This window comes from Micromys minutus (assembly GCF_963924665.1).
Source record: "Micromys minutus genome assembly, chromosome: 32".
NCBI classification, from domain to species: Eukaryota; Metazoa; Chordata; class Mammalia; order Rodentia; family Muridae; genus Micromys; species Micromys minutus.
Genome location: NC_137967.1, coordinates 14,872,179 through 14,899,580, shown reverse-complemented (window position 1 = coordinate 14,899,580; position 27,402 = coordinate 14,872,179). Strand labels below are relative to the sequence as shown.

General features: G+C 45.8%; 1 protein-coding gene across 1 annotated transcript; it reads right to left on the bottom strand.

Annotated features, from left to right (window-relative positions):
• Positions 1-4,457: 4,457 nt before the first annotated feature.
• Positions 4,458-27,344, bottom strand: ZNF569 (zinc finger protein 569). Its single transcript, XM_080909116.1, has 6 exons — positions 27,209-27,344; positions 25,345-25,524; positions 14,093-14,148; positions 9,097-9,223; positions 8,770-8,865; positions 4,458-7,726 (listed from the first exon to the last, which is right to left on the bottom strand). The coding sequence occupies exons 3-6, from the start codon at positions 14,105-14,107 to the stop codon at positions 5,913-5,915; spliced, it is 2,052 nt and encodes a 683-aa protein (XP_080765242.1). The 5' UTR covers positions 14,108-14,148; positions 25,345-25,524; positions 27,209-27,344; the 3' UTR covers positions 4,458-5,912.
• Positions 27,345-27,402: the final 58 nt, after the last annotated feature.

Here is a 27,402-nt window from a genome sequence, read left to right as displayed (position 1 = left end):
GTCATGGGCTATCTGCTAAGGAAAGCTGCTGATGGAGCGGAACCAGCCCAAGAGAAGGGATTGTGTTGCAGTCAACAGCGATCTGAAGAGCACTTTGACATCAGACATGGAGATGCAGACTTTGGAGTTTGCCCAGCTGCTTGTTAATCTCCCTTTGGTCAGTGTCCCCTCACTACGTCATTTTGGAAGGGTAATGCATTTCCTATGATGTTGGATGTACATGATCTGCCTTTTGATTTTATAGGGGATTACAGTTAAGTGATTAGATAATCTTAGAAGAGGCTTTGAACTTTTACCATTGTTGAGACTGCTACTGACTATGGGGACTTTTGAAATTGAAATGAACATATTTTTCTTTTTTTTTTTTTTTAAAGATTTATTTATTATATATGAGTACACGGTTGCTGTCTTCAGACACACCAGAAGAGGGCATCAGATCTCATTACAGATGATTGTGAGCCACCATGTGGTTGCTGGGATGTGAACTCAGGACCTCTGGAAGAGCAGTCGGTGCTCTAACCACTGAGCCATCTCTCCAGCCCAAACATATTTTTCATGATGGCTAGGTATGGTCCCCATAAATCATGTGTTTAAACAAGCCTATGGGGCCAGGGAGTGGAATATAGTAGTTTAAATAGGTTTGGCCCCCATAGCCTCGTGTGTTTGAATATGCTTGGCCCAGGGAGTAGCATTGTTAGGAGGTGTGTCCTTGTTGGGGGAAGTGTGTCACTATGGGGTGGGCTTTGAGACCCTCCTCCTAGTTGCCTGGAGACAGTCTTCTGGTTGACTTCAGATCAAAATATAGAACTCTTGGCTCCTGTTCCAGCACCATGTCTGCCTGGATGCTGCCGTGGTTCCTATCATGATGATAATGGACGGAACCTCTGAAGCTGTAAGAGCCCAATTAAATGTTGTCTCTTATAAGAGTTGCCTTGGTCATGGTGTCTGTTTACAGCAATAAAATTAATATAACCCTCAATAAAACTAATATAACCCTCAATAAAACTAATAAAACCCTATCTAAGAAGTTGGACTGGAGCCTGTAAGACATTCCATGTGTGTGTGTGTGTGTGTATGTCTTCAGTCCATTAGTTCTGTGACTGTAGAGAACCCTGACTAACACACTTGAGCACACACACACACACACACACACACACACACAATACTGCTGTGTGTGGCAGCTATGGTGTATCACTGTGTAACACACAGCACACCCTTTTGTCCACACATCTTCACTTGCAAATGTTCATTGCAGTGAGTCCTTGGTCTGGCTCAAGGCCTCTGACTTCCGCTACACTGTCAACACTAGATCTTCATGGGGACTCTTTTCTCAGATATCCTGTTTTTGTCCTGTATCATGGACACCCTCAGCTTTGGATCAGTAGGGACAGAACCCTTCACTTGCTCTAACAGTTCACAGATGGGGTAGATGCTGGGGTAGCCAGCTCAAAGCCCTGGATCTGGGCCTGGGTGGCAGCTGAGCTGGTCAGCCCTCCACTTCCCTATCAGCAGGGCGAGCTTTCCAGCACGGTCCCAGCTAGCTCACCCAAGGCTGCAGCTGGCAAGGGGTCGGCCCAACTCGGTCACTCTCCTGCCCTCAGGGCCAGCTCCCCTGCCTGCCTTAGACTTCAAGGGTCAAGGGAACGGGGGGGGGTGGCATCTCTCTCACACCCACACCACGGCAGGACAGATGAGTGACTGGGCTAACTGTCCAGTGCTCTCCACCTCTGGGAAGGCTCCCCTACACTCCTGCCACTAGGGCGGGCTTGACTCTGCTGCTCAGGAGGGGTGCAGACCCCACTCTCCTGAGTGTCGTGGCAGATGAGGAGCAAGAATATCGTTCCTGCTATCATGACCCCGGGGTCAGCTCTCCCACCTGCCACAAAGGGTGGGGAGGGCACCCCTTCCCCAGTCACACCACCCATAGCAGGGAAGGGGTGAGGCCAGGTCAGCACGGGGCTTGGGTATCAGCTAACATGGCTGTGGTTCCGCAGACTCCTCATATCTGTCTGTTCCTCATGGCGTTTGATCTGCAGCCTCCGCAGTGCACCATCCCCTCGTCTCCTCCCCCATCTCTCCATCACACATTCGCTCGCCATAGTGGTGCGTGTGGCAGGTGCTTGGGTGTCTCGCTTCTGCCTGAATTTATTCTTTTTTTTTAAGTTATTTTTCCGTGTTCGTATGCATGTCCACGTGTGCATGCCACGATTCGCATGGTCAAGAGGATAGTTTGCAGCAATTGGTTCGCTTTCCACAATGCGGGTTCTAACGGAATGAACTCGGGTTATCCTGCACCCGCTTGGCCCTCTTGCTAGGCCTTAAGCATTAGCTTCAGACTGAGTTTCCAGTATCACTGTCTACCTTGATTTCAGACTTACCAGCCCTGCAACTGCATAAGCCAGCTCCAGGAAATGCTAACAATTACACAGTCAACTCATTAAAATAAATAAATAAATAAATAAATAAATAAATAAATAAAGATGTCCTTTTCATACTTGTTAGATAGTTATGTATTACCCATGAATGTAATATAGAACATGTAACGTCTAAGTTACATTCAATATACATATATGGATGAACAGCCTATTGGAGAATCTTGACTGATACTCTGGGAACAAGATCCAGAGAACGACATTTGAAATGCTTTGTTAATTAAGTCTTAATTAGTTAATTAAGTGGTGTGGATCGATATAAAGGCACTATGTCTAGTTCTAGTAGCACAGAGGACATAGGTTGTCCAGAGAATGATGTGTCAAAGGACACGCAGGCATCACACTGTTGGTCCTCCTAATGAAGGCTGTTTTGATTTGTTTTTAAGGCAAGTTTCTGGGTGACCCAGGTATCTAGCATCTTAGCACGTTTTGGTTAAACCTGTTGAGTAGAAAATTGTGAAAGTGACTGATAATTCCTCTCTGTGCTGGACAAAGCAGGAAAGAAAAGCGTGGCCTTAGGGCTTCAGATTGCTAGCTATGCACAGCGCTAATGTCACAGGCATTTCTGTGTCTGAAAAAACTAATAGTTGAGTCTTAATTAAGAGTCTTAATGGGCTGGAGGGATGCTGGTTAAGAGCACTGACTGCTCTTCCAGAGGTCTTGAGTTCAAATCACAGCAACCACATGGTGGCTCACAACCATCTGTAATGGGATCTGGTGCCCTCTTCTGGTGTGTCTGAAGACAGCTACAGTGTACTTCTATACAATCTATCTATCTATCTATCTATCTATCTATCTATATATATATATATATAGATAGATATATTAAAAAGTCTTAATCCTGCAGTGTCTGAATTACCAGGCAGGTTTGAATACTCAGCCTTCTTCCTACAGGACCAGTGCAAAACTTAACCCCAACAGCCAGAAGTGAACTTTTACCTGCACCCAGTCTTCATCTGGCACACAGAAATCTCCTAGATATGCCTTTCTAGTTAAGATCCAGAAACCACACAGCACTACGGTAGCACGTGCCCCCAAACCCAACACTCAGAAGGTTAGAGGCAGTAGAATTGCCATGAGTTCGAGGCCAGAACTGTTTCAACACCACCCACAAAACCACCACTCACAAAAAAAACATAGCTTAAAAAGAAAACAAGGAATCTAGACACTCAAAGCGGCTTTGCCGAGATCCACTGAGCTTTGCTCCTGCCTGGTGCTGGTGCCGGCGCTGGCCTCTGGCTTGAGAGGCTGTGTACAGTTCCCTTTCTTCTTTCTTTTGGACCGAAACCCAAATGCAATGGAACCTTACATTTTAAACTTGAGAGTTGATTATTCCAACAACTAATGTCTTTTGTTTCTCTACTGCTTTCAACTGGGAAAGGAGCTAGGTTGAAGATAAATGCTTCAAAGTTTTTAAACTAGCCTCAAATGTTTTACCCTGTTGGTTGCCATCATCCCGGTGAAGGTTCTGATGAGTTGGTCAGCTTCCTGTTACTATGACAAGAATGTCTATGAAAAGTCAACTGAAATGAGCTGCTACGTTGAAGGCATGCCTCAGGGCCGACTTCCTCTGAGGAGGCATCCCTTCCCACAGGTCCCACCTTTTGGTATCAGCTAGGAACCCGTAAGTGGATTCAACTTTAAAGAGGACAGAAGCCTCATGACCAAATCACCCCTGAACACTGTTGTTTTGGGGACCAAGTTCTCAACACATGAGTCATTGGGGGAAACATCCCAGATCTAACCATAACATAGTAAAAACAAGACATCTTAAAGTCAGGCTTGTGTAAAGAGGATTAAATATAAAATAGCTCATGCTATTTTAAGATGAGTTCTATAAGCCCATGATTCCAACACCAGTTTGACTTACTCTAGTAAAAGTAGACAATTAAATTAAAGGCCCTTTAAAGCCTCAGAACTAATTTGATGACCAGACTCGTTAGCATGATAATATTTGCTTTTATTCTTTTAATAAAGAAGTATTACATATCAGTATAACAATACCCATAAAAGCTTTCTACAACCTCAAAGGCAACTAATATCATAAATGGACCCATGAGCCATATCCGATACTGTTTTTTGAACTATTTTATTAACTTACAATTATTTTACCATGTTTGAGTATTTTGGGTTTTCCTCTCAAACTATTGTGATCTATCCATTAACTACATGTGACTTTTGTATATTTTAAATAAAGTATAGTGTCCTGTCATAGAAATAAACATACTGGTCTATCTCCGCATGGATGGATGGTAACGTTACATATCATTTAGAGCAAACCAAGCCATAAATCAGGGAACATTTATAGATAAATCTCTGCACACGTACATGGATACTTCCGAGTCCAATACACTAAAAGAAATAGACTATTCCATGATTGTGAGTTTTCTGTTTTTTAAATACTCTTACTCTAAAGCAACATATTCTACTTTATTTCCACCATGGTTTTAGAATATTACCTTTCCTGTTTGGAGTGGAGTATGTGTGTGCACACACGTGTGTGTGTGTGTGTGTGTGTGTGTGCGCAGGCATGCACGTGGGCGCCATTAGAGGTCAGAGGACAAGTGTGGGAGTCAGTTCTTCCATCCACCATGTGGATTCTGGGGATTACAGCCAGCCATTAGGCTTGATAGCAAGCACCCTGTCAGCGGGGCCATGTCTATGTCTAAGAAGTAACATGTTTGGGCCACATGACTTGTACACATATGGAACAAGGCCAGACTTATTGCAATGATTCAGTAGCACCACACATATAGAAACTTGGATTTTCATTTGTCTCCAATAGTTTATTCACCCGAAAGAGTTTAAATAAGAACGTTAAATAGTTTAGTGTCTAGTAGTGAGCACCTTCCCTGGTTGTTTTGTCAAAAAATGGTTTTGGTTGTCGTTCTGTTTGGGTTTTTTGGTGTGTTTTTTTGTTTTTGCTATGTGTGGTCCTTTCCCTTGCCGTGTTACCCTGAAATCAGTTCATGGCATTCTTTACAACCGATGTGTGAATTGTGAATGAAAGTGTATAGCAAAGGAGGAGAATTTTAATAATCTTAGCATTTTCTAACTTGCTTTTCACGTGGCCTGTTAATTCATCAGCACGTGTTGTAACTTTGTACGCACGTCACCTAATTACCTCAGACTTTCTTCCTGACACATTGTCATAGAAAACCTGTTTCCTCATCGTCTCATATTGCCTAGAAAAGTTATTGTTCCTGCTTTTTGCTTACTACGCTGACAAGGAGCTCAAGTATGTTGATTCACAGCAGATATTTTCTTTCAGGTTTGAGTGAGAATATTGCTATCGGAGGGTGTTTGTTCAAGGTTTCTCAGCTTTCTCAGACAATCGGTCACTGAAGTGGGAAGCCTCTAACCAATGCATGGGTTCTTCACAAGGTTTTTCTGCTGTCAGTACAGAACTACCAGTGTGGTGTGCTACGAGGTGTTCAGTTCACCGGAAGGCGGTGCCCACATTCAGTGCTCCCGGAGGCTCTAGTGAGTATGGATTCTCTGGTGTCTGACAAGGTGGGACTTTTGGCTGAAAGCCTTTCCACACTCAATACAGTTATAGGGCTTCTCTCCTGTGTGTTTCCTCATATGGAGCGTGAGAGACGAGATCTGAGAGAAGGCTTTCCCACACTTGCTGCAGTCGAAGGGTTTCTCGCCCGTGTGACCTCGGATGTGGATAGTGAGAGAGGAACTCTGGGAGAAGGCTTTCCCACACTTGTTACATTCATAGGGCTTCTCGCCGGTATGGCCTCTCATGTGCACAATAAGGGAGGTTCTTTGGGAGAAGGCTTTTCCACACTCGTTGCATATGTAGGGCTTCTCGCCCGTGTGGCTCCTCATGTGTAAGTTGAGCAGCGAACACTGGGAGAAGGCCTTCCCACACTTGTCACACTCATAAGGCTTTTCTCCCGTGTGGCTTCGTAGGTGAAGGGTGAGGGAGGCGATCTGAGAAAAGGCTTTCCCACACTTATTACAATCGTAAGGCTTCTCGCCCGTGTGAACTTTCTGATGGGTGATGAAGTTCTGCTTCTGGCTGAAGGCTTTCCCACACTCGTTACACCCAAAGGGTTTCTCTCCAGAGTGGATTTTTTCATGTGCGATGAGATTTGACTTCTGGCTGAAGGCCTTGCCACATTCCTTACACAGATACGGTTTTTCTCCCGTGTGGATCCTCTGGTGCCGGACAAGGTTCGACATCTGTATAAAAGCCTTCCCACACTCATTGCAGCCGTAAGGTTTCTCTCGAGTATGAATTTTCTGATGGGTGATGAAGTTCTTCTTGTGGCTGAAGGATTTTCTGCATTCCTTACACTCATAGGGTTTCTCGCCCGTGTGGCTTCTAATATGTACAGTGAGTGCCGAGCTCTGGGAGAAGGCTTTGCCACACTCGCTGCACTCGTAAGGCTTCTCGCCGGTGTGGATTCTCACGTGGATAACGAGCATGGAAAACTGAGAGAAGGATTTCCCACACTTATCACACTTATATGGTTTTTCTCCAGTGTGACTCCTCATATGTAGAGCAAGGGAAGCGATTCGAGGGAAGGCTTTGCCACACTCATTGCACGCGTAAGGCTTCTCCCCAGTGTGAACTTTTTGATGGGCGACGAGGCTCTGTTTCTGGCTGAAGGATTTGCCACACTCGCTGCATCGGTACGGCTTCTCGCCAGTGTGGATTTTTTCGTGATCGATAAGGTTAGATTTCTGGCTGAAGGATTTCCCACATTCCTGGCACACATACGGTTTCTCTCCAGTGTGGATTCTTTGGTGTCTCATGAGATTTGACAGCTTAATGAAAGTTTTCCCACACTCGCTACACTCATAACACTGCTCCCTACTGTGAAGCTTATGATGGTTAATAAGTTTCTCCTTGTGGCTGAAGCCCTTCCCACACTGGTGGCATTCGTACAGCTTCCCCCCAGTGTGAACTCTCAGGTGCCTAATAAGGTCCAAGGTCTGACTGAAGCCTTTCCCACAGTGATTGCACTTGAACGGGGTCAGCACAAAATGGGGCGAGCTGGTGTGAAACGGCTCCGTATCGTCTTCACATTCAAAACCTTCCTCTGGCAAGGGCGGTGTGAAAGTATCATGGTCACCAAAATTAGGTTCCAAACACTCTCCAACACTGTCACGGTCATCGGAATCGTGTCTGGAAGGAATGGACTCCGAGTTTGGAGAATATATATTTGCGAATTTCTTAGGACAGTCAGTGGCTTCATAAGTCACCACTGTTCCCTTGAAAACTTGTTTCGAGAGTCTGTCCTGGGCTTTCTGCCGCCCATCAATTCCCAAAATGTCTCCTAAAATAGACGGCAATAAATATCACTGGTGATTTCTGTTCCAATACTGAAAAACAATGTTCCCACAAGTAAACAAATTTCAAATGCACATCTCCTATTTTAATGTAATCTTTTTTTAAGGTTTATTTATTCTTGTATATGTGAGTACACTGTCACTGTCTTCAGACACACCAGAAGAGGGCATCAGGTCCCATTACAGATGGTTGTGAGCCACCATGTGGTTGCTGGGATTTGAACTCAGGGCCTCTGGAAGAGCAGCCAGTGCTCTTAACCACTGAGCCACCTCTCCAGCCCTAATGCAATCTTTACAATATTTGGTTTTTTAAATTTCATTCATTGTGGGGTAGAGGCAGAAGAACTTGGAATTCAAGATCAGTGTCAGCAACAGAGCAAGTTCAAGACTTGCTTGGGCTGTGTAAGACCCTGTCTCAATACAACAATAACAACAGGTGAAAAGAAAAAGGTTAAGAGGTCAACCGTGTGCTGCCAAAATGATGTAACAATTCTAATTCCCAAAACCTCAGAATATGGTTGTCCTCTGGCCTCCACATGCATATCTACACACACACACACTCACACACACATTCACACACACTCACACATACACACACTCACACATACACACTCACACATACACATACTCACACATACACACTCACACATACACACAAACTCACACTCACACACACACTCACTCACACACACATACACAGACACACACACACACACACACACAAAACACCTTGGACTAATGAAATGGATCAGGAAGTAAAGACACTTGCCACCATGCCTGATGTCCCAAATTTGATCGTACAACTTGTCCTCTGACCTCCACATGTGCACCATAGCACACCCGCACCCACACACGTGTGTATACAAATAAGAAATGTAATTTAAAAAATTTTAAAGCAAAATGACATCGTGGTTTCAATGCGTCCACACCACTTAACTGTTACTACCTGCTTTGGGAATCTACCTTGGAACATCTCAGCTCAGTCATTTATTGGTCCTCTAGCTTCACCCGCCTGGCTCCTCCCACTGACCTGGACAGTGTCTCCTCAGCACGTCTTTCTCCACTACACATGGCTCTTCCTCTTGCTCCAACTTGAAAATCACATCGGGTTTGGTGAGCGGTGGGCCTGTTGTGGGGGGAAAGGACATCGGTTTGGGCATCACACACCAGCAACAGAAACAACCCAGGATTCTGAGGTGGGCCTGGGAAAGCCAGGGATACTAACTTCTGAGAATGGTGTGCCCTGAAATGCCACCAAAGATTTTCCTTTGAAAGCTGCGGCAGGGACAGCGCCATCTTCAAGGCATCTCAAGGTCAGGCTCAGCAACACTTAAAAGTCCCATCTACATTATCTTACCTACTGTGACCAAGTTGTTGTAATTTTCCAGCATCACATTCCGGTACAGGTTCCGCTGAGTAGGATCCAGCTGCTTCCATTCTTCTGGGGTGAAATCGATGGCCACATCTTTGAAGGTAACTAGTCCCTGTGACAATACACATCCCAGTGACAATACAATACACACATACGCTCAACCTGAAGTTATCCGTCTTCATGGTATACGAAAAACACAACAAGCTGTAGGAAGCCGTTGGTGCCAATAGATGGCGCCAGCTTCCCGCCCATTATTCAGCCTACAAAAACCTTTCCCCTTGTGTTGCTTGGCAACCACATAAGTCACAGCCCAATCTCAGGGCACGTAATTGAGCTACAGGAGGATGCACCAATCAGGTAGCAACACAAGTCTCTTAGGCATATATAAGCAGTGCATTTCTCCCCCACGTGAGGAGATTTCGGGAGATCCCACCAGGCAAGCACCTAGAGAGATCCCCTGCTCAGAGAGAAGTTTCCTGCTCAGGAAGTCCCCTGCTCAGAGTGCTGTACAATAAAGGTTGTCCGCAGAAGAATCTGTTTGTTGTTGCATGCCTGTTCCTACAGGCAGGAAGCGTGGGCGCGTGACAACAAGCCTTGTTCAGATGTAATTCAGAAAGACGGGGCTATGAAAAGCACTGCCCGTTTTCTAAACATAATGAAGCGAATGTCGTGTTAGCAACGTTGACAGCTTCTATCCGGTTACTAGAGAACAGAGCCAGTGCTGTGTATGTATGGTGGGAGTTTGTTCGGCAATAAATGACACCCAGCGAACAAGCAAACCTGGGAAACTCCAGCCTTGCCCGTTACCATGGTGAACACAGTGTGCTAAGGCGGTTTCGGCCTTGCCTGTTGTCATGGTGAATTCACCATGTCAGGAAGCTTCGATCCTGCCCATCATACTGGTAATCACTAGGATGCTACTGTCCCGAACCATCCTTACGTGAGGTCAGCACACTTACCCAGACTCTAAACACATACCAAACAAACACACACCACACACATACACACTCACACTCATACATACATACATACTCACACACATAGACACATACATACACACATTCACACACAGAGACACACATAGAGATACATACAGACTACACACATACACTCCCATCTGGTGGTAACAGCCTAACATCTCTTCACACACCACAACACCATCAGCCACGTTCCCTGTCCACAGCAACTGTCTCTTACATCTGTCATCAGGGTCTCCATCTTTCCCGCCTCTCTACTACATACAAGTTCATCATAGTGACACTGGAAACTGCGGTGTGTCACAGTTATTTTTTTGCCCAAACAGATTTACATGCAAATATTCACTGCAATGAGCCGTCAATCTACTCCAATGTTTCTGAAGCATCGAAAATACTGAACCCTCGCCCAGACTCGTCTCTGATAACCTGCTGTTGCCCAGAGTCAGGGCGATGATGTGGCTAGGCAGTGTGTCCCCGGGCTCACCAGGCTTGACCTTTGTGCTTGTGACCTATAGGAAGCACCACTGCCCAAGGCTCTTTTTTTTTTCCTATTAATTTTTATTTATATGAGTACAGACACACCAGAAGAGGGCATCGGATACCGTTACAGATGGCTGTGAGTCACCATGTGGTTGCTGGGAATTGAACTCAGAACCTCTGGAAGAGCAGCCAGTGCTCTTAACCACTGAGCCATCTCTCCAGCCTCCGTGCCCAAGGCTCTCAATCCCCCAGCAGTGCAAGCAGCAGAGGCTGCAGCCACAGAGGCTCCATGCTGGGGGGGTGAGGACCAGCCCTACTCAGTACTGGCACATTTCCGAGGGAGCTCCAGGCCGCTGCACACCACCCTGTCCTTGGTTCTTGCAGCCCCACAGCTCACCAGGCACAACTGTCGAGCTTGTATGATGCAGGCCAGCCCTCTTCAGTAATGACCTGTCTCTGCAAGAGCTTCAGGCCGCCATGGTTCCTCATCAATACTGGCTGCCCTATGGTTCATCAGGTACGACCTTTGTGCTTGCAGCTTGCTGGCTGAGATGCAGTGGTGAAGGGTATAGATTCATCTTTCTGTGCCATGGATGGGTCTGTTCCACCATCTTTCCAATTTCTTATTTTCCCATTTATTCCCTTTACCTCCCCGTCACTGCTCCCCACCCCCCACCGCATCATCTTTCCACCTTCATCATCTATTTAATGTATGAGTATATTGTAGCCGTCCGCAGACACACCAGAAGGGGGCATCAGATCCCATTACAGATGGTCGTGAGCCACCGTGTGGTTGCTGGGATTTGAACTCAGGACCTCTGGAAAAGCAGCCAGCACTAACCACTGAGCCATCTCTCCAGCCCGGAGTCCACTTTTTAGAAACATCTTCCCATAAGGCCTGTTTTCCCCCCATAGTTGTTCCAGAGCTACTGCGGGCTCTGCACCACCCTTCAGAGCCTCCCTGGGTCTCTCACACTCTACAGAGCTCCCTGGCAGTGGGTGCCTGCAACTGCCGCCATCGTCGTCTTCCTCACAAATATGACTTTATGTACTCAAGTTTTGAGTTTCTCCTTTGACAACAAATGAGTCCACTTTATATTGAAAAGGCAAACTTTAAATACGGGGCTAGAGAGATGGCTCAGAGACTAAGAGCACGTGCAGCTTTTACTGAGGGCCGGGGTCAGTTCCAGCATCCGCGTCAGGCAGCTCACAACTGCCTGCAACTCCAGCTCCAGAGGATCCGGAGCCCTCACTGGACTCCAAGGGCACCTGAACAGGCACACACATACACAAAACATTTTTTTTAATTTTAAGTGGAGGACGCTCCTAGCTCAGTGGTAGAATGCTCATGCACGGGGCCCTGGGTTCAATTCCTATTAGCACAAGATAAACCAATGACAACACTCGAAAAGGTTATTTTGGGTAACTGGGCACACCGAGACACAGGATCACTCTGGACAATCTGTTTTCCTTAACAATGGGCTTTTTGTACAACCTGGCATTTATGAGAAATTTCACACCGTTCATATTTGTAATCTCCTAAAACTAAAGCCAACTAAGTTCCTGTCGGGGATGTGTGTAAATAAAGCTCGTTCGTTCATAGGTGAGAGAAACTGAGCTACAACTACATAACAGCTTACCGTGGATGAATCTGGTAGACATAATATTAAGTACATAAATCCTGACACAGGCAGATCACATGAACATAAATCCCGACACAGGCAGATCACATGAACATAAATCCTGATACAGGCAGATGACATGTATACATAAATCCCCACACAGGCAGATCACATGTACATAAATTAAATCCCGACACAGGCAGATCACATGAACATAAATCCCGACACAGGCAGATCACATGGGTTACGTGACTCCATCCTTCCCGCCCACCACATGGGGCCCAGACTGAGCTGATGTCTTCACAACTGGTGGCAAGTCCTTTCCTCTCATTTCACTGGCCAGCAATCCCATTTCTTGACCCTGTGCCGGCTACAGTGTGTTCACTTTGGAAGTTACCACAGGGTGCCCGAGGCAAATATTAGAGGTGTGAAAAGCCGGCAGGGATGGAAACACGGTCAGGGAAAGGAGGCTTTCAGTATTTACCTCAACTGAGATAAAGATGCCGTGACGTGAGGATTGCATTCAGTAAGTCAATAGATGAGAGTCTTCATGACTGACATTTTTATAACTTACAACATGGTGACCCATCAAATACAGATGTTTTCAGTATTCCCAGTTACTCGAGTAACCGTCCTTCTTCCAGAGGTTACTCAGGCTGGCTTTGAACATGCTATTTTGTAGCTAAGGATGACATTGAACTCTCTCCATCCAAAGATTACAGCCATACACCGCCACACACAGCTCACTGTTCTGACTCTAACACCTCTGCAGGTTTGAACTTTGTTGTGGATTTGGTTTAATGCTTGCTTTATGGGTCCCCAAAATTGCACAAGCTTTTGGCATGTGAGACACCGAGAATCCCTGCCCTCAGCTGGCTCTGATTGGCAAATAAAGTGCCAGCAGCCAATGGTTGGGCAGAGAGACAGAGGGACTTTAGGAATTTGGGGCATGGGGACCGAAAAAGCAGGAGACCCACCACTGGGGGAAGCAGAAAGAAGCCTGAGAAGTTCAGGACAGAGACAGCCAACATGTATAAATCCAGGATCATGGAGGGCTGCAGGCCAGGGCTGCCAGGATAGAATTTAGGTTTTAGGAAGAAATAATTCAGAAATATGGGAGGGGGGTGTGTGTTAGCCATGTGGAGGTTCAGTTCACCACTGAGCTGCTTAGGGCGTATTAAATATAAGGCTGTGTGTGTGTGTGTGTGTGTGCATGCGTGTGTCTTTCAAGTATCGAGGAAGGGAAGTTTAGAGTGGTTTAATCAACTACAGCTACAAACTTCGTAAGAATGGGGTCAGTTGGTGTGTAATGTCTCCAGATTCTTTCACTGTGTTGATGGGATTTCTGCAGCACTAGGCTGTTTGGATACATTCCCTTACAGCAGTGCGGGGGCTCCATCAACTGCCTCGCTAGACCAGACCATTTAGAGACACTCCCTTAGTCCTGCGCAATTCTCCACCATAGGCAGCACAGCTGTGTTTACTGTTCTGCAGATGTTCATTTGTACTCCTTTGATTCTGAACTACTTAGACACGATTTCATCTTTAGTCAAAACGGATAAGCAAAAAATACAGGCTTACCAACTGTAAAGAGCCACAAAGTACCAATTGACCCAGGCACCAATGGGAGGCTGGTTACTGTGACGAAATTAATTGTTTCAGCCTTATGTATAATGAGAGTGACATGTTAAACTTGACCCCTGGTTTACTTCACCTCAGAGAACGAGGCTAAAACTTGAGACGTAGCTCTAACCTCCCTGAACCACTTCATAAAACAACCACATGTGAACTCTCCCTTAGTTTTTAATCTTTAATGCTACTTCCTCTGGAGGAAAAAAAAAGTTTTATGTATACAGACCTCCTAAAGGCATGGCAGGGGATGAGACAATATTTAAAATTTACCTCGGACTCGGTCATTTCCTCTTCTTTTTAGGGAGGGACGTCCTGAGCAAGCCGAGCTGGCAAAAAAAACAGAAGTCATTAAAACATGGTTGTCCTTGTGGTTTCAGAAAACTATTGATAACTACAATTTGCTGGGATACACTTTTGACGTCGTGTGAAGGTGTTTCCAACAGTTGATTCTGTACCGGCAGAGACTTAAATGCTGTCGGGATCTGGATATGGCTCATCAGCAGGTTTTCTTTTGTTAATATTGGTCCTTCCTAAAGGCGACCTAGACTTGTGTCAGAGGTTGACTCACTGCTGACCGGGTATAATAAAGATGGCCGACAGTTGGGCAGGAAGTAGGGGGCGGAACTTCTGGTCAGAAAGAAAGATGGGGGGAAGAAAGCAGAAGCCAGAGATTCTAAAGCAGAGGTGTAGGGGGAAAAGACGAACCAGAGCAGAGCAGAAAGGCATAGAACTAGCCAAGTGACCGGTCATGGGCAAGATAGTCAGGTTAAGTTAGAGGAGCCAGCTGGGAGGGAGATCGCCCAAGCAGAAGGCCTAAGCTTTAATCTATACAGAAGATGGGCTGGAGAGGTGGCTCAGTGGTTAGAGCACCGACTGCTCTTCCAGAGGTCCTGAGTTCAATTCCCAGCAACCACATGGCTACAGTGTGCTCATATGTAAGTCTTCACATTACTGAGCAATAGGCAGCCACAAGGATCACTAGAACAATGCTTTGGAGCTGAGAGCAGGGTGTGTGGAACAAGAGTTATCTGGGGGGTGCTCAGAGGCATGGGGCCGGGACAATTAGGAAGCAGCTAAGACATACAGGCTGCCTTAGTGCACTGAGACATTTACAAAAGAGGCTATTAAATGGGAACTTAAAGGCAATGTATCACCAGGACTGGAATGTCTGTTAGTACTATGTACCAGAAGTATTGGTGGGTAGGAGAATTAATTCTTTATCTTCCACAATCTAAAAAAAAAAAAAAAAAAAAAAAAAGATCTAAAAGAGAAAGGCATTAAATATGACAGGGTAATCACATGATTAGAAAGTTGGCTCAATAACTAAGACGTGCTAGTCTACCATGAAGACCACATTAGGATCCCAGTACCCACAGCCCATGGCTCACAAATGCCTGTAATTCCAACTCCAAGGCAAGTCTTCCTGGGTGACTGCACACACATGTCCACATACCCTCACACAGAGTCACACACACATGTCCACATACCCTCACACAGAGTCACACACACCCACACACACAGAGACATGTCCACATACACTCACACAGGCTCACACACACAGGGAAAGAAGAATAGGTGCTGTCAACCATCAAGGCTGTGAGGAAGGGAACCTCTCTCACAAACCTACTTTTCCTCAATCTAGGCAGATAGAAAAATAAACGTGGGACTGGGGACAGGCGGCCAAGAGATGGCGCTTTCATTCTCTTCCCTGATGTTTATGTTCTCTGAGGTCCTCATCCACCCCAACCCCGTACAGTCTAGAATGCCCTCCGGAAGAGCTGTCAGAAGGTGGAAACAGCAACCCAGGCCCAGGATCTTTTGATGTGGGAAGAGCCGTCTTTAATCTGGACCACACCTTCTGCTGGCAGCCTATAGTCAGGACATAGAAACTCTCACTTTTTTGCCTGCCGGCTCTCGCATTTGCTTTAGCAAGTCCATTCCTTCACCGGCACTAGAGCTGCCTTCTTCAGGACCCCAACACGTACTGAAGACCAGCCGGGACATCCAGCTTCAGGGATTGAACAACTACTGGATTCCTGAACTTTCTATCACTAGACACACATTGTTGAACTAGCTGGACCACCACCTGTAAGGTTCTCTACAAACCCCCTATGTAAAGAACGAACATTCTGTTCCCCTGGAGAACCTTGACTGGTACAAGGCCCCAGCGGAAGCCTAGAGATGTAAACGAAAAGACACATGGTTTCGTCTCACCCCACGCAGAACAGGTTCAGCTCCTGAGCATGCTTGCAGCTGACCATCAGACTGAGCACAGGGACCCCGGCGAGGGTGCTGGGGTGGGGGTGGGGGTGTGAAGGAGCTAAAGGGGGTTGCGGCTTCATCGGAAGAACAACATTGTCGACCAATCAAATCCTCCACAGCTCCATGGACTAGACCGCCAACCACTGAGGACGCATTGAGAGGCCCAGGGCTCCAGTCGCATATGTAGCGGAGAATAGCAGGGTCTGGCATCAATGTGAGAAGGGGCCTTTGGTCCAGTGAGGGGAAGCCAAGGCACTGAGATGGAGAGGGTGATTGGGAGCGAGTGAAGGTATTGGGCAGGGGGAACGGGAACGGCTGGGGGAAGGGGATAACATTTCAAATGTAAATACAGAGAGTACCTAATAAAAAAAATTAAAAAAGAATCTGCTGTTTCAAGTTTGTGTAAACGTTGCCCCTCTTTTATTCTCTGACTTGTCAATAAAAGCTGATCAGCCAATGGCTGGGCAGAAGAGAGAACAGGGTGTGACCTCTGCCAGTCAGGGGAGGGGAAGAAACGGAAAGTGAGGGAAGACATTCTGGGAGAACATTTCTGAAGCCCCCAAAACAAGACCGATACTAAAATGTGAGCAAAATCCTGAGGATTCTGACTGGGAGGTAGCCAGATTAGCTAAGAGTATTAGAAGTATAGTGCCTAATGGTTATGCTTTTAACTTGTAAATAAATTGTAGTCTCTCTGTTACTTGGGAATTAGCTCGGTTTAAGAAAAACTGCAGCCAAATTAATTTCTTGCATACATTTATAACGCTACTGATTGTTACACAGGATCTCACTGTGTATCTGTCTCTGACTAGCCTGGACTATGTTCTGTACACCAGGCTGGCCTCTAACTCAGAGATCCAACTGCTTCTGCCTCCTACGTGCTAGAATAAAAGGCATGTGACACTATGCTTGGCCCCCTCTTCCATTTCTGCCATTTAAAAAAAAAAATCAAGTGTACTGACACACACCTTTGAATCCAGCACTTGGGAGGCAGAGGCAGGGGGATCAATCCAAGTTCAAGGCCACCCTGGTGTACAAAGTGAGTTCCAGGTCATCCAGAGCTGCTTCATAGTGAAGCCTTGTCATGAATTTTGATCACATTTTTTCCCCTTCCCCAAGTCTTCCCAGGTTCTCCCTGCTCACCTTCCCACCTTTATGTTCATTTATTTAAAAGAAAGAAAATGAACCAAAAGAAAACAGAAAACTAAAACCCCGCAATCCATTTGTGTCACTCGGAGCATCAGGCCTGCCCTTGAGTGTAGTTAATACATACAGTGCCACTCCATTCTCCATTGTGGCATCTAGTGCCACAGCACAGATCTCCCCTCTCCCAGCAGGCATCAGTTGCAAACAGCTTCTTGGCCAGCGGTGGGACTTCCTGTTCGCTTCTGCTTCTCCGCGATGAGATTTTTCTGGCTTGACAACATTTTTGTGCGAGTCTCCCGCATGCGGTCACCCACTGTGTGAATTCGTATGTGCGTCAGCCCAGATGTGCCTAGAAATGCTGTCTGCTGGAGTCATCCACCGCCTCTGGCTCTTACAGCCTTCCTACCTTTCTACCTTAAGTGGAGGGGGTGAGAAACGCACCTGTGCACACTGTCCAGTGGCTGGTCCCTGTAGCAACGCCCATCAGCTGCAAGAAGATGCTTCTCTGATGAGGCTGGTCAAATACACTGACAGCATCTCCAAGTCCTTCATTTTGGAGGGGCAGTTTTGCTTGCTATCGAATTCTGGATGGAGTTTTGTTTTCCTTCCTGTAATCCTAGAAGGGTCTCTTCTCATCTTTTTATTCATATAATGTCTTTTTTTCCCCAACATAATATTTTCATTCTTTGGGAGTTGAACATCATGCACTCGGTCACACTCACTTCCCAGTCCTCCCATGTCTGCTCCCCGACCCTGTGACCTCCCCCCTCCTCAAGAAAAAGAGGGATTTAAAAAAAAAAAGTCTGATTGTGTTGCCCATATACTCACCGGAGCACCATCAAACTCCCAGTGGAGTAGTAAGCATAGGCCTTAGGCATTCATAATAAATATAAATCTCCTCTCCGTGTCTTTATTTAGAGCTGGGGTGGGCATAGAACATCCAATTTTAACAGCCCGTCCTCGTGGATGGACTTCAAGGCAGCAGGAGCCTATGGGGTCTCTGGTCATACTACATCCAGTCAAGAAGCAGAGAACCGGTGGGTGTTTGTGCTCAGCACTTTCTCATTGGTGGAGAGGATGGTACACACATTCCCACCTCAAGTCAGCTGTCAGACACACCAGGAGGGGGCATCAGATCTCATTACAGATGGTTATGAGCCTCCATGTGGTTGCTGGGATTTGAACTCAGTTCCTCTGGAAGAGCAGTCAGTGCTCTTAACCATTGAGCCATCTCTCCAGCCCTATAAATGTTTTAAAATTATATTTATAAAACACTTCCTGCTCGTTTGTTCAGTAGCTTGTTATACAGACTTATTTCTAAATGCCTCACTGGCCTTGTCTTTTATTCCTGAAGCGGAACATCACCTATCACAACGAAATGCCTTCTTAAAACCCACAGCCCTGACCACGAGAAGTCACTACACACAACCTGTTCCCATGCCTAGAAACCATCTCCTGATTTCCAACCAGCCCCACCTTTCCTTTTCCAAAGCCACCTGTTCTTAAGTCAAAACTCCCCTGTTACTTGGCTGGGACGCTCTTCTGTGTAGACTTACACTCCTGCATCCTAGACGGTGGCATTTACCGCTCGGCAACAGTACTATTTGTTGGCATGTCAGGCTCTCTAGTGCACCAGCATTTATGGTGTGGACTGCGATGGGACGTGATGTTTCATTACCTCGCACAGCAATTCTCTAGGGAGGGAAGAGTAACGTTTGTGAAGTGAGTTTTATAACCATGGTTAGTATGTGAGGTCACCAGTGGAAAATGGAGACTTAGGGAGAATAAAGAAGTGGAACCTAGGAAAGAAAGGGGACACCGTGAACAACTGAACAGTCTGAACAGAAACAAGGAAGGTCTTTGTGCTGCTCAGGAGAACTGACAAATCCAGGGGAAACATCAGTGAGCAGGCGGCAACAGACACTTTCTAAACAAATGCAAAACGGTGGAAAACAACAAACTCCGAGGCAAAAGTAAAACACATGATACACATGCAACATGTGTACGTACGAAATGCCAAAAGGAGAAGTGTTTTATGTAAAACTGTACAGGAATGTTCCAGAGAGATGACAGATCTGGTCCCAGTCCTAACAAGTTCAGAGAACAGAAAGGTGGGGTGGGGTGGCACGCGGGATGTAGGCATAATGTTTTGCTGTGTTAAGGATTGGTTCGGATGCTTTGTTTTAATTTGGCTCCCAAAATCACACGGGAATTTGCATGTCTAGATGCTGAGGGTCCCTGACCCTAATTGGCTTTTGATTAATCAATAAAGAGGCAATGGCCAATGGCTGGGCAGGTGAAGAAGGCTGGACTTTTAGGATTCCTGGGCAAGAAATGCAGGGGAATAAGGAATTCTGCCATGAGAAGGGCGTAGGGCTGACCACACTGTGAAGGAGAGGAGGGCGAGATGCCGGCCCACGGGAGGGCTGCCCAGAAGGAACAGCGTAGCAAAGATAAAATACAGATTCTGGAAGTGTTAACTCAGGAATACCAGAAGGGAGAGTGTGCTGGCCTCCGGGAGTTTCAGGAAGTGCCAAGCCACTGAGCTAGTCAAGGCATATCAAAATATAAACATTGAGTGTGTGTCTTTCATCCGTGAATCCAGAGCTCCAGGGTGAATACAGAGCCTACGAGACCTGCTAGGAGATCAAAGCAGATGAACAATTCACTGCTACAGAGCACACAACATGGTAGGCAAGAACTCACATTTAAAATTTAGAGGGCACTGGAGAGATGGTTAAGAGCACTGACTGCTCTTCCAGAGGCCCTGAGTTCAACTCCCAGCAACCACATGGTGGCTCACAACCATCTGCAATAGGATCCGATGCCCTCTTCTAAGTGTGTTTGAAGACAGCTACAGTGTACTCATATAAATGAAATAAATAAATAAATCTTAAAAAAAAAAAAAGAATGAAATCTTGGCTTTAAAAGGAAAATTATTTAGAAATTCTCAGATGGAAAACACACATGCCATGATGTAAGACGAGGAGTTGGGGAGAGCTGGCTCCTTACCAGGCTACGTGGGGGTTTCTTCCCGCAGTTCAGAATTATACAAAGAGTTTGGGCTCAGAAGCACTGGGGCCCCTGCTGGATACAGACAGGCTGCTGGGAAGTCCAACAGAGACAAACTGTAGAAGTGACCAGCTTCTTTTTACAGCCAGGTAAACAGAGAATAAAGATAAATGCGATTTGATTTAATTGTTTTTCAAGGATAGGAGGGAGTATAATGGTAAATATATTGTATTGCTCAAATGTTTTTAAATATGCATGGAATAAAGAACTCTAGGCCTTTCATCTCAGATGTAAGGAACAGAGGCACACAGAGACAGAAGTAAGAATGGATGAGAAAATGCACTAAAAGTCTATGCCACGGTGGCTCTCGGGTTCTTTGAATATGGTGTACGTGGGATTTCTGGGGTTCTTTAGCCTGGTATGACAAATTTAGAGCCTGGAAATAGGCTTTTACAGTAAGTAGAAGGAAATTTAATCAAAGCTAAATGCAGAGATGAATAAATATTTTAAGGATTTTGATCTTAAATTGTAGGTCAAGAGCTGGGGGTAAGAGGAAAAAAGCGGGGCTGGAGAGATGGCTCAGGGGTTAAGAGCACTGACTGCTCTTCCAGAGGTCCTGAGTTCAATTCCCAGCACCCACATGGTGGTTCACAACCATCTGTAATGAAATCTGATGCCCTCTTCTGGTGTGTCTGAAGACAGCTACAGTGTACTCATAAAATAAATAAACAAATCTTTTTAAAAAGGGGGGGAAGGGGAGCAAATAGTAAACTCATGGTTATATTAAATTCTGATTTAATCATAATAAACTGTCATCAATACTATTCAAATAGAAATAGCTAAGAGTAGTTCAGGTTTAATAGCTCAGATATACTTTACATGGCTAGACTGTCTTCAAAAACATTAGAAAGCAGAGAATGTGACATTTAATGTTATTTCTCCTGACAGCACCCCCTTCACAGTGCAAAGAAGAAACTGAGTATCAAAACCTCCATATGGAGTTGCTCTAGTTATGGCAAGGGAGCCATTGGCAAAAACCAGTCCTTTCATCTACAGACAAAAAGTAGTGTCCAGGAAGGGACATATGATGTGGGATAGGTGACAACTTCACTCTGCCAAGACAGAGTAAGCTAGTCTTTATAGTTCCTGCTGCGTTTGAGATCTGTCACATGATCATGGGCCAGAAGGCTGAAGACAGGTGCTCTGACATTTTGAAGAATAGGGGATTGTCTACAATTTAAGTTTGGAAGTTATGTTTTTATGCTTCCTATAATTTCAGGAAATATTTATTTCATTCACAGATTTCTGACAGGGTTGAAGACTAATTATAGTCTCATAATCAGACTTAAGTTGTTTAGCATTGAGGAAGTTGCTACTGATTTAAAAGGATGGTTTTCAGATGGTAATACAAGCTAAAATCAGACCATACATCAAGTATAGAATTATAAACTCTAAGTTAGGATAAGTGGTAGAATACTTTAACCAATTGACAAATATAATAAGCTGGACGTTAACTGTATATCAGATTTTGTAATTTACATAATTAACCTTTCAACAGTTAAAAATCTCTCAAACAAAATCTGAGGAAATTCATCAAGCAGATTGTCCCTCTAGGAGAGATAAAATTGTCTGGTTGGTCACGGTAGTAATCAAATTAACTCATAAAAAAGACAGCTGCCTTTCATCTACTCAAACAAAGAACAAAAATTCATCCTTAATTGATCTGTGCTCCTTGCACAATCCATATAAATATCTTAATAATACTAAAATTTTTGTTGTGAGACTCATATGCTACAGAATGTACTGCTTTGGCAAGATTCATCCTCAGAGATGCTGAACTGACCTGCTGTTCCAGCCCCTGCTTCCAGATGTTGGACAAAGACTCGCTTCCAGAACAGCTTCAGGAATTGCTATTAATTCCAAATGACTTTGCTTCATCCAAACTTTCGGACAGATCCCGTCAAAAGTTCAGTCAAGCCCTTGCCTTCTAAGCACACAGACTGGATAACAGACGCTTAAGCCAGCTTTCTTAAGTCTAACCAATTTTTCTAATTTTCCTACCCCTCCCCACCCCTTTAAGGAAGTTCTGTCACCCCTGTTCAGCAGGAAGAAGTTGTGGAGAGACCTCATCCTGACCCCTTGGGTTTGAGTTTGAGGCTGGAGAGATGTCACAGTGGTTAAAAGTATACGCTTCTCTTGAAAAGAACTAAGGTTGAGTCCCCAGGACCTCCCTTGGACGGCTACAATCATCTGTAACTAACTCCAGTTCCACAGGCTTGGACACCGACCTCTGGCCCCTGCAGGCACTTATATACATGGTGCACACAAAGAAAGACACACATAAATAAAAATAATTTGTGCTGTGCCATGGCAGCAAACGCCTGTAACCCCAGCACTCGGGAGGCAGAGGCAGGCGGTCTGTAGAGTCTGGTCTACAGAGTGGATCCAGGACAGCCAGGGATACAGGACAAACCCTGTTTTGGCAAGGGAAGGGGATGGTTTATTTTTACTTTTTGTGTATGGGTATTTTGTCTGCACATACATCATATGTGTGCAGTATCTTTGCACCCTCTGGAACTGAAGTTATGGGACCGATGCTAGCTGTGTAGCAGCTGGGAACCCAAGGTGGGTTCTCTGCAAGAGCAACAAGTGGCCTTCCCCACTGAGCCACCCTGTAGCCAGACTGTCAGTTTTGAACTGAGCAAGCCAAGAACTGAGACTAGAAAGGCAATGAAAGACAATCCCGGCTGAGCCTGGAAGGGGCTGAGGTAAGGGAGCAGGGAGCAGAGTTTCCATTTATGGTTGGGGGGGGGGAATCTTGTAAGCAGAGCAAAGCTGGATGTGATGGAGAGATGGAGGTGACAGTTGGACTGTCACTGTTAGTAGTATTATTTCTTCTGCTGTCACCAACTGAAATACTTTCCTAAAGAAAACAATTCCCTCATCAACTTTTAAAATTAAGGACACTTTTTATAAAAAAAGAGGAAATTCTTTCCACTTATAGAATTAAGGGACATCGAATTGATTCTGTAGGACTCTGTCTTTTACATGTACTATTATTATTATTATTATCATCATTTATGTGTTTTTTTTTTTTTTAAATACAGTCTTACTCTGTGTAGCTCTGGCTGTCCCTGAAGTTCACTCTGGAGACCAGGCTGGCCTTGAACTCACAGAGATCCGCCTGCCTCTGCCTCCCCAGTGCTGAAATTAAAGGTGTGTGCCACCATGCCTGGTTACAAGATAAAGCTTTTTCAAAAGTCCAAAATAGAAATATCAATTCATCCTAACTGAAGACCCCCTTGCCTCTCTTTCACATTATCTCTGCTGGCTTAAAGTGCTGGTGTTGTTTTGTTTTTCTTTCCCTTCAAAGCCCTAACACCTCTTTCCTGTCTCTGCTGAAACAGGCTGGTCTTCCTGCATCCCGTCACCATGAAGTGTAGAGTTTACAAGCCCTTCCCAGCACAGCTGCTGGGCTGCCTCTCTCTTGCTCCGATAATTTCCCCTCCTTCTCTTCCTCCTTCCCGTCCCCATCTGTCTTCCTCTTTCTCCTCCTTCCTTCCCCTCATCCTCTCCCTCCCTCCTCTTCTTTCTTCTCTTCCTCCTCCTTTCCTCTACTAGTATGATCATCTCCCAAGCTAAGGCGCACTCTGCCCTCTGATCCGATGGACTCCGACTACGTAAGGACATTCATTTATCTCCCTCATTTCTGCTTAGTTCTCCGAGAATTTCACCCAGTGTATTTTGATCTTATTTACCTTTTGTGGTGTATGTGTATTGTGTGGGGGTAAAGTTATTAAGAGCTGTCTGCATTTGATCTCTTCAGTCTTTCTTCTCTCATTATCGGACTCCATAACCCACAGAACTGTTTCCTGAGACACCAGTGGGTTGCCAAATCCAACATACCACCTTTCTCAGTACCCTCTCTGTATAATGGTTTTCATTAAAATAGATTTGTTCCTTGTGTGGAGGGTAATACATTGACCTAGTTTCCTCTGACTGTTCTGTCAGCCATTTTGGCTGATTGTCCAGTACCCCTCAATGGCATGAGTGACCCCAGTAGGTCTTCCACTGTTACCTTTTCTGTTGTAAGTATCTCATTCATTCTTCTGGTTTTTGGTATCATTTTGGATGGTAACTCCTCATCCCAGGACTCCTGTATGTCACCCTTGTATGTACAACAGCCAATGGGACATTTCAGCGTGGATAAGAGATCACACCGCACACACAACATCCCAAACCAGAATCTCATATCTCCTTACTTCTCAAGAATTGAGTTCTTAGCCAGGCAGTGGTGGTGCACGCCTTTAATCCCAGCACTCGGGAGGCAGAGGCAGGCAGATCTCTGAGTTCAAGGCCAGCCTGATCTACAGAGTGAGTTCCGGGACAGCCAGGGCTGCCCAGGGAAAACCTGTCTCAAATAACAAACAAAACAGCCAAAGCGAATCAGATCCTTAACTTATGTTTTCAGTATATAAATGAACACCGTGGGGGCTTGTCACAGTCACACGATGGCTCTGCTCTTACAGCCACCTACCTTAGCGCTGTTTCCCACTGTGCGGACTGAACCACCGTCAGTCCCGTCTGCTGGTCCGCATGCCCGGCATATTTCCCCTAGACTATTCCAAGACTCTCTTAATTGGTCTTTCTGCTCCCCTGTCCCGCCCCTCTGTCCCACCCCTTCGGCACTCCTTTTCCAGCTGTCACCAGAGCAGCAAAAGCTGCCATTAAGCAGATCTGATTATTCACACGTTCAAAATACTTCCGGTCTCATTCAAGGTCTACAAAGCCCAACTTCCTCTGATCGCCCCCCAACCCCCACTGAGCGTCCCCCTTCCATTGCTGTTCCAGCCACGGCCCGGGTTTTCATCCGAGCAGGCATGAAAACGTCAAAACCTTGACAACTGCATCTTCCCTGTGTGGAATAAGCCTTCCTTGGCTGTGTGCGCGCCTTGCTCCATTCCGCCTGTCGTCTGTAGCTCCTCTGCTGTGTCTTCCCTGGCCCTCCGTCCAGACTCTACCTCCCATCTCTAATTCTAAATGGCCTCCTATTCTGACTCTTTTTATTTTTTCAGCATCTGATTGAGTTCACGGTTACTTACTTTGTGTATTATCTGCTCCACCGCAACGTAAGCATCGTGATAGCTGGGGGACGGGCGGATGCCTCCTTTGTCTGCTGCAATATCCCGCACACCAACAATTGACTGGTAGAGGTCCGACATTCAATAAATATTGAGTTTATAAACGGTTCCTCAGCGCAGGAAGAACTCTGACAGTGAAAGCTGAAAACAGAGCGCCACCTTAGAAAACACATCACAAAAGTGACCTTTATTGACAAGCAAAAGTGACTTTAGTGACAAGCACTGCCATTGTGCCATGAGACCTTTATGAACCCCCAAAAAGACCACTAAGGAGTTGAATCGGATGCAATTGCATTAGGGCCTTGAGCTTGGGCTCCCTGCCAACCCTGACACAGCAGGAAGGTGGAACCCTGAGCCTAGTTTTAAGCAAGCATTTATAGAGGAAGAAGGGGTATCTGATTGAGGGGGGGGGTCCATTATGGCCTTTAACATAATTGGCTGGTGCTGGGAACCAAATCATAAACTTAACTTCTGTTTCCCTCCTGATGGGCGGTAGTTAGGAAGTGAAATGTCAGGGGCAGGCTTGTAATCTGGGGGTGCAGATTTGTTGGCAAGTGACCTGGAATCTGGTGCTACATGCAGGTTTCGTTGGGTGGGGCGGGGGGTAAACTGGAAACTGGTTCTAGATACCAGCCTGTTAGTTAACTTGAGGTGCAGTCTTAGGTCAGGCTCTCTAAGATGGAGTCTGAACCCAAAAGATTTGGCCTCTCACTGCAACCTAAATTTTATTTTATAACTATGAGGGCAAAGATGACTGCTACTTACAGTCTTCATTGCTATCTAGGGCATAGCTCTATTCCAATATTACTGAAATATTAATCGAGATGATTATTTCAGTAATACCGTAGGATGCATTGGGAACAAGTGTTCAGATTTAGGGAGGTTTTAATAAGGATATGCTTGTTAACATATCAATTCCACTTCTAAAAGCCACGCTTAGGGAGGGAGGAAACAAAGCAATGTGGGAGGAACAGGGTATTTACAGCATTGCCAAACAGCTCTTTATGAATCTGGTTTATAACTTCAAGAGGTTGAAAACAGAAATTGTGTGTGTGTGTGTGTTTAAATGCTATACGTTTCTAATTATGTCAATAATGTTAACAGTATCAATTGTTAAGAGCCTTAAGTTACAGAACTGTATATATAATGTTACTGCTCCTTACATGAGCACATAAATTCACGTGTTCATACTCAAGAAGTAAATGTGTCAGGAGCTGCACGACTGAATAGTAGAACTGAATCATTCTTAGTTTTTGTGCTTTTCTATATCTTGCTGTTTGGAGAATGGAATTGGGGCAGCAAGGCAAATGAATTTCGCCTGTCGTGCGCACAAGACAGCTTTGTCAATAGACGAAAACAGTCAAGTGCTGGGGATACTGATGTTTCATATTTTAAAAAAATGTTCAGTGATTATAAACAGCTAAAAGTAGCACTCGTTCAAACGCTGTCTTCCCACATCTCCCCACACAATCCTACCCGCCTAACTTCCACTCAGAGTTTTTCATCAATGCATTCATTCATTATCTCAGTCAGCACCTGTGCACCCATGTTCGTAAAGGCACATAAAGGATGAGAAGCAAATTAACAGTCGCACCACGGCCGCTGCAAACCCCCGGCATCCCGTCCTCCATCCACACCCGCGCTGGCTCCACAGGGCCCAGGCTCCCACCCAGCACAAAGAGTCCTGGCCTCCGGGCTCACGGCTTCCGGGGACTCACCGCCCAGCTCGGCCAGGGGCCGCGATCCCACAACCCAACGCCGCCCAAGGCGCACAACCCCGGGGCTACGGCCCGGCGCCACTAGGCTGGGGAGAAGCTCCACAAACCTGGGTTCGTTAAACGCAGGGCAGCCCTTCCCAGAGGGCCCAGCGGATCGCCGGGAGGGTCTGGCCTTCGGTGTGTGAGCCCGGAGGGTGGCCACGGCTCGGGTAAGGGCGCGGCGCTGCGGCAGGGGGATCGGCTTGGGCCTGGGCGGGTTTTGGTTAGCAGCCGCTTCCCCAAGGCCTGGCATTCACAGCCT